Raw genomic sequence first — 8070 nt, 5'->3', positions numbered from 1 at the left:
GCGTGGATGGGTCAGTGTGCCATTATATTGAACTTGACTTCCTTATAACTGTCACTGCCACTCGGGCGGATGCCATCCGTACCTGCCATTCTCACACGTGGCATTTGAGCGTATATTTGGAGCGTGTGAGTTGTGTATAGTATATTGTTTATTTTTATATGAATTGAGCGAAGTAATGTAGAGGTTGTAGTTAGGAAGAAAGCTTAAATGGGTGAGAGGAAAGTGGATTATTTGCAATTAATGAAGAGGTGATATGTTGGTTATTGAAGTGTTTTAATTTGAAAGAAAGGCAGTAGGCTTCCAGGAGTTAAGTGACAATAGTAAAGGTGCATGAATCATTGACAGATGTATACTTTTTCTAAATAATGCGAAAGCAGAGAAATAAATCTCGGATATACGAAAGAATATCATGTTATTAATTACGTAATGTATATATCGACGCTTTTTTCACTTTTATTTTAATTTAATTTCATATAAATTGATTTTATTTATACCGAATGTTGACAAATTTCTTCCACAAGAGTTCTATCTAATTTAATCATATATTGGGAGTCGTGAGGTATTGGCGACCATTGTATTTCATTATTTGAATATAATCCACCAACTAAAAAAATTATCTACCAACTATTGAACAAAATGAATAAAAATTATCAATGTGCCATGATTGCCATCCTAAATAGTGATCAAATTGAACAATTGCACCCTATCGTTAAATGAACAAGAAAATATATATTGGCTCATGTCCGATACCTGAAATGTATTGATATATGCGTCATAAGCATCTTATTCTTTAACTCATGTGTCTTGAATTGCTTCAAGCGCTGACATCTTTTTTTTTTTTTGAAATGATGTTTTCGAGTGCGATGCAATGAACAAAAGTTCCTATTTTGTCCAATACTGTCGTGCAAACGGCCCTTCAGCAGTATATAGGTTCTTGCATGATGGAGTTTAATTTGTGGAAAAAAATATGATCTAGCCTGCAGCGAGGCCTATATGACTAAGTTTTCTTATCTCTATATTTGCATTTGGCTGAACTGAAACTACATTCATAAGATATAAAAGATTCCTCGTTCTGAACATCGGTTGGAAATTTTTCATTGAGGAGGTACCGTATGTTCTCAGAAGGTATTATTTTGTGTGAAAAAATTATTTGTTTAAGACTTTTCATTTTGTAGATTTCGATGCAATAATTGACTTTCAATTCACCATGAGGTTACGTCACTCAGCAGTAATATCAGTTCGAATGAACGGTGGAAATTTGGTTCAAACTGACTTTTGTTTGAAGAAAATTTAAAACTTGCATTTTGAAAAACCTTCCTCCCAGCAAGTTAAATAAATAATTATAGGCTTGATTATACTAAATCCAATCTATTATATAGCTGTGGCCTATCATCCGTAATGTAATTCTTGACTATCTCCCTGTTTTCGCTATTATTTTACACCTATTGTTCCCTCACAACGATATATATTAGTCAAAAAATAGTTTCTTCCAATAACAATACATTCGTGCAACAATACACCGTTTCCTTACAAGAGTTTTTAATACGCAATAATGGATGTATTGTCTCAGTTTTTCATACAACAATACATCCATTATTACGCCCGATAAATGTATAAGTGGCATCGTACACAAATTCATTTTTTATCCACCTTGCGGTTCGCACATTTACATGGACGCAGTCCCGAGATTCGTTTCCTGGCCTGCGCTGAGTTTTTGTCCGCCAGAGACCAACGACCCTCGCGTGCACGCGCCCCTCGGCCGAGGGTACACAGCTCGGGGGTCCCGGACTTCCTTGGCGCGAGGGACTATAAGAGGAGAGAGCCGAGGCTGCGGTGCACACTTGCGTCCTTTGCCTGACCCTACCATGAAGCTGGTGAGTGGCGACGTTTGATTACATTATTGTTTATTAGGAATTTACATGCGGTTTGTGATTACAAACTGTTTTATTTGGGCCTATTTCTTCAGTGCCGACACTTCTATTCTATTCTATATATAGAACATACAGTATAGACCATGGTATAGTCTATAATATTTATAGTCAAATTATACTTTAGAGTGTAGAACAATCATGATCTGGGCAATGAAGCTAATGATGGTACAGGTTTCATTCAAGAGACTTCTGTAGCCATACATTTCATATCACGTGGGGTGAACTTTGGAACTTTAATGCCTAAATCTAGCTCCATACTTTTGTAAGTGCCGATTAAGGGTACAATGTTCGATTAATAAGAAAATTAGGTCTAATTTGTTTTACGTTTGTTTTATACTGAATACCTGACAAGTCTCATTTTCTATGCACTGTTAGAAAAAAGGGTGAAAAAACGGTCCCACTGGCGTTCTAGTGGCCGGTCGCCCCGTGAAAATAAACTGTTTTACCGTTTTTATCAGATGTTTTACGGATTTCTAGTGTTAAATTAGAGTAAAAACGGCAAAACGGTGTTTTTTTCACGTGCCGACCGGCCACTGAAACGCCGGTATAATACCGTTAACGGTAATTTTTCTAACAGTGTGCCGTGAAGGTCGGGAGAATCAGACCAGAAAAATTGAGCTCTTTCAATTTTTTTACTGATTCTCTTGTTGAATTATTATACTCGCGTGCTTGAATGATTATTAACGAGCGACTTTATCATTCACTTGAGACACAATTAGAAGTTATTCAAAAAACTTTGGAAATTTGCCCTTAAACCAAACAGTATTAAGAATAGTTTCTGTAACAGGATTTATTAAACAGCTTACGTATTATGAGGTAAGAATAAAATAATTAAAATATATCTTCCTCTACCTCCCCAGACTTTGTTCGTATCGCTGCTCGTGGCGAGCGTCGTCGTCGCCTCCCCCGGGGGGAAGGGCTTCCGTCGTCCATTCCTGCATGGTCCTCCCCTCCTTGTCCACCATGCCCCCATTGTCCACCCAGTTCCTATTGTCCACCCGGTCCCCATTGTCCGCCCAGTCCCCGTCTTCCACCCAGTCCCCGTCGTGCACCCAGTCCCCGTCGTCCACCCAGTCCCCGTCGTGCATCACGCCCCAGTCTTCGTTGGAGGATTTGGAGGAGGTTTTGGCAAGGGCTAGAACATACAGTTACACTTTTCGCAATGCAATAAATACTTTATAGCCGTGCACGGTGCTCAACTTTCTTCGCTTATGTCTCACTTTCGGCACTCATGGTTTGTGGCTATATGTTTGTCATTATATGTTGCGGGACACTGACATGGAGGAAAGTTTGCTGCACGCTAGTCGCCTCCGGCGCCCTGACATGGAGGATAGTTGGCTGCACAGTAGCCATCTCCGGCGCCCTGACATGGAGGAGAGTTGGCTGCACAGTAGCCACCACCGGCGCACTGACATGGAGGAGAGTTGGCTGCACAGTAGCCACCTCCGGCGCACTGACATGGAGGAGAGTTGGCNTGGCTAGGGATTATACATTAGAGAGCATACATCCGATTTGCTATGCCAAGGTTGTCCTTTAAAGTTTCATTGAGTCATTATTTAGCGTCGCAATATACATTTGTTTTGATCTATGGGAATCCTGATACTGTCGCATGCGATAAATAATTAGAAAAGAAGATGCCGTGCTTTATTTTAATTAAAAAAGAAGGTGCCGTACCGTATTCTCGGCCGTGCTGAGGAATTAACATCTTGAAACATATTCTTCAACAGAAATTCGCATATTATAATATCTAATTGACCACCTAATTATACAGTCAAATAAGTATTATGAGTGCATGAAAATTCAATTCAACGCGCTAATAGCATCTTGCTATTTGAAAATACCCTGTAAAGTTGCTTTTAGTAGACAGAAGGTTAAAAGATAATTTTTTTCACCATCAAACATAGTCAAAGCTTTATCAATACTTAAGCTGCAAAAAAATATCGGTTAAACCAAACACCATGCAAATCTCTTCGTAGAATAGAAAATAATAATAAAGGGAAGGTTCGGGACGACAAGCTGACAATACCCGTGAACCTTATCTGAGGCATAGGCTTATCGTTCACATTGTAGCTCGTCCGGTGACTCACGATCTGCCTTGTGGAATGCCCTTAGTTCCCCAAGCAAGTAACATGTTCTCGGAGCACGCTTCAGGCACCATCCATAGTCATGCTGATGCATCACCTTTGACATCTATCAGTCACCGAGGTTTAAATAATGTAGTTTTTTACCTCTTAAATTCAATAGTTAAAACGAAAACGTTGAAAACATGAATAACATATAGCATAAATCAAATGAAGTTGCTTGAAGTTGAATCGGATCTCAAGAAATCGGAGCCCAGGAGCGCCAGGATAGTTAACGATATTCCCTGTAATGAAAAAATTAGTCGTGATGATGTCCTATGCTAAAGATGAATTTTTCATTTTGCACTAATCTAAAATCATATTGCAGTAGAACACTAACAGCAAATATTAACACATAAATTGAACATTTCCCATACAGTAGAACATTTTCTGAACCTTTCCTCTGCAGGTGCCACAAAAATCCAGAATAAATTTGAACGAAATGGCACGCTACCACAGAATTATCAACAGTCCCTTTAATGCTAGACTCAATAATAAAATTAATTACTATTATTATTATTGGTATTATCATTATTATTTTGTATTTTTAAGCGAGATTACTATTTTCCAATATATATCTCATACTTTTAGAATAACTGAGCTATTTTTGTGTCATGAATGTAAACTTCAATTCATATGCTCATATAAAACTTATGTGCTATTAAATATCTACTCATATGTGCTATTAAAAATAAATTAGTTATATGCGCCTTGTCACTCTTATTACTGAAATTAATGAGACCTGCCAAATACGAACTTTTCTATTTAATCTTCAGACAAGGGCGAATTCCCATGAAGTTGGTTATCACATTATATTTTTTATTGTTTAAACACGGGCACAAATAAGGCTCATACACCGAACGAGTTTTTATCTTATCATATACCATATGTGTTATATATGACCTATACTTCCGTGCTCATTACTAAATATGTACAGAAGCTCACAGATTTAAAACTCCAGCCATTGATGGCATAAAAAATTGGTAAATGTTTAACTGCAAGAGCGAGCAGCACCAAAGGATGGTTTCTGGTACAGGCAGGCGGTACTCACCTTCACTGCAGGCGGTACTCACCTTCACTGCAGGCGGTACTCACCTTCAGTGCAGGCGGTACTCACCTTCAGTGCAGGCGGTACTCACCTTCAGTGCAGGCGGTACTCACCTTCAGTGGAGGCGGTACTCACCTTCAGTGCAGGCGGTACTCACCTTCAGTGCAGGCGGTACTCACCTTCAGTGCAGGCGGTACTCACCTTCAGTGCAGGCGGTACTCAACTTCAGTGCAGGCGGTACTCACCTTCAGTGCAGGCGGTACTCACCTTCAGTGCAGGCGGTACTCAACTTCACGGCATGTGGTGCTCACCATGATTCTTAAAAATAGAGTGAATAACAATGTCTTCTCTATCTTTTGCCAAGGGTTGCGTCCGAAGGGTTGCAACGTGCGTTCAGTTCAATGCGGAAGGAAGTGCGACTTTTAGAGCTTGTAGGGGGAAAATATTTTATGTTCCATTTCTACTCTAGCAGCAGTTTTCTTGCTGATATTGCCCTATGGCTATATTCTATTACTTTTGCAAAAGATATTACAAATATATAACAATTTATGTAAAGGGAAGAGAGCAGCGAGCCAAAACTATGAATTTTAGAATATCTCTTTTGTTCCGTTGAAGTATATTTCATTTGCTCAATTTTGCAAAAGGGAGACCTTAAATCGTTCGGCGTTATTACTCATATATGTTTTGCTTATCATAAAATGTCGGATCGATTTCTTCTGGTTTGCGTTTTTCAAAGTTGATCAAGGTCGAATCTTTGATCTTCAAAGTAGAATTAAATATCTTCATGATATGGAACTCGGCAATACGTTTTCTTTTTCACATTAAAGTGCATCAAAGAAAATGACATTTGTGGGGTACTCAAATTATAAATAGTCATAACTTTAAATCCAGTGACATCCATTGTACTTTTTCAAGCAATTACAACTGCGAACCATAACAATCTCATTAATAATTTATTTTTGATGATTAGATAACAAATCACCCAGAAAATTAGATAACTTACGCTAAGCACGACCGGCAGTTGTTGTATCGAAAGTTCTTTCAATTATAGGGCCATTCCCATCAGTATACTCAGTCTCAGTGCAAAGACTGATCAATAATACACGAAAGATTAGGTAGTGTAACCTAAATGGTGGTGCTAAGGGACTGATCAAGTTGCTATCCCGCAACAATAACAGTTTCGGGGCCGATTGAGTTGCTGCACCTCTCTATTTCTAGTATTGTTCCGTTGAAGTATATTTCTCTATTTTGCAAAAGGAAGACCCCAAATCGCCCTCCGTTATTACTCATATTTGTTTTACATATCATAAAATGTCGGATCGATTCTTTTTTTGTTTCCGTTTTTCAAGGCTGATTTTCAGCCGTAGAATTAAATATCTGCATGATATGGAACTCGGCAATACGTTTTCTTTTTGACATTAAAGTACATCAAAGAAAATGAAGTTTGTGGGGAACTAAAATTAATAAAAGTCATAACTTTAAATCCAGTGGCATACTATTACTTTGTCAAGCAATAACAACTGCGAACCAGAACAATCTCATTAATAATTTATTTCTGATGATTAGTGTCGTATAATTAACAAATCATCCCGAAAATTAGATAACGTACGCTAAGCACTATCGGCAGTTGTTACATAAAAAGTTCTTTCAATTAAAGGGCCATCCATCCCCCATCAGTAAACTCATTGCGAAGAGTAGACTGATCAATAATGGATAACGGATTAGGTAGTGTTACCTACATATTGGTGGTTAAGGCCGATTGACTTGCTGCACCAACTCAGTGGCAGTTTCTAGGTTGATTGAGTTGCTGCACCAACACTGTGGCAGTTTCAGGGTCGATTGAGTTGCTGCACCAACGCAGTGGCAGTTTCTAGGTTGATTGAGTTGCTGCACCAACGCAGTGACAGTTTCTGGACCGATTGAGTTGCTGCACTAACACAGTGACAGTTTCTAGGTTGATTGAGTTGCTGCACCAACGCAGTGGCAGTTTCTAGGTTGATTGAGTTGCTGCACCAACGCAGTGACAGGATTGAGTTGCTGCACTAACACAGTGACAGTTTCTAGGTTGATTGAGTTGCTGCACCAACACAATGGCAGTTTCTAGGTTGATTGAGTTGCTACACCAACACAGTGGCAGTTTCAGAGTTGATTTAGTTGTAGTAGCAGTACACGATTGATTTCCTAACAGATAAAGCCTGCGCTTGAAACAGCAAAACCGGCCTTTCATTTCCGTTTTTCGTGGATGAATAAATCAAAGATATTTGTTAATTTACAAAACCAGTTCTTAGCCATGTTAATTTAGGTTATGAGAAATAAATTTCTTATGCACGGAAATACCAATTATTATAGTCGTCTAATTTATTGTCACTTTCTGTGGGACGAGAAGGGTTTGTAACAAGTTTTTTTCATTGTATTTAGTGAAGAACATAAATGGGTTTGTGATTATGGTTGGTTTGCAAGTTATTTCAAATGCCTGGTAGATTAACGCTTTACCATAGCCTTAATTAATGTTGGATGGAAACGAAGATGGATTTAGATTATAGGTACGTACGCAGGTCAATATTTTGTTGATTGCTGTTGAACATTTGTCAGGAGGAATTATAACGCTGCACATCCGTACTTGCTGATAAACAGTAATCAATAAATTATACTCCACAATTGGAGCACAATTATGCTCCAAAATAAATTATTCTTGCAATTGAACTGTAGATGAGGAACAAGGAAGGCATCACATGTTGAATAAAACATAGTACATTACTTCTTGGCTCCACCTAACATTGGCCAGGCTCGTCGGCGTGCGTAAGAACAAGCCTTGGCTTCATAGCTTGACGTGACTAAAATAATACACATTGGGGCCAACCGGAATTTACGCAGAAATCTTCAGTCATTCAAACCTCTTATTAAATTTCTGATGAGATAATAGGAAGTCCATCAGTCATTTATCTGTAGAAAGTCGTTGAGGATAAATTAA

The 8070-nt window shown here is 38.5% G+C and overlaps 1 protein-coding gene across 1 annotated transcript; it reads left to right on the top strand.

Moving 5' to 3' along the window:
* The first annotated feature begins 207 nt into the window (after positions 1 to 207).
* Positions 208 to 3070, top strand: LOC125177835. The gene is made up of 3 exons (XM_047880322.1): positions 208 to 211; positions 1726 to 1874; positions 2792 to 3070. The coding sequence occupies exons 1-3, from the start codon at positions 208 to 210 to the stop codon at positions 3068 to 3070; spliced, it is 432 nt and encodes a 143-aa protein (XP_047736278.1).
* Positions 3071 to 8070: the final 5000 nt, after the last annotated feature.

This window comes from Hyalella azteca, unplaced genomic scaffold (genome assembly GCF_000764305.2).
Source record: "Hyalella azteca isolate HAZT.00-mixed unplaced genomic scaffold, Hazt_2.0.2 contig5196, whole genome shotgun sequence".
Classification (NCBI taxonomy): domain Eukaryota; kingdom Metazoa; phylum Arthropoda; class Malacostraca; order Amphipoda; family Hyalellidae; genus Hyalella; species Hyalella azteca.
This window is presented reverse-complemented; position numbering and strand designations above follow the sequence as displayed.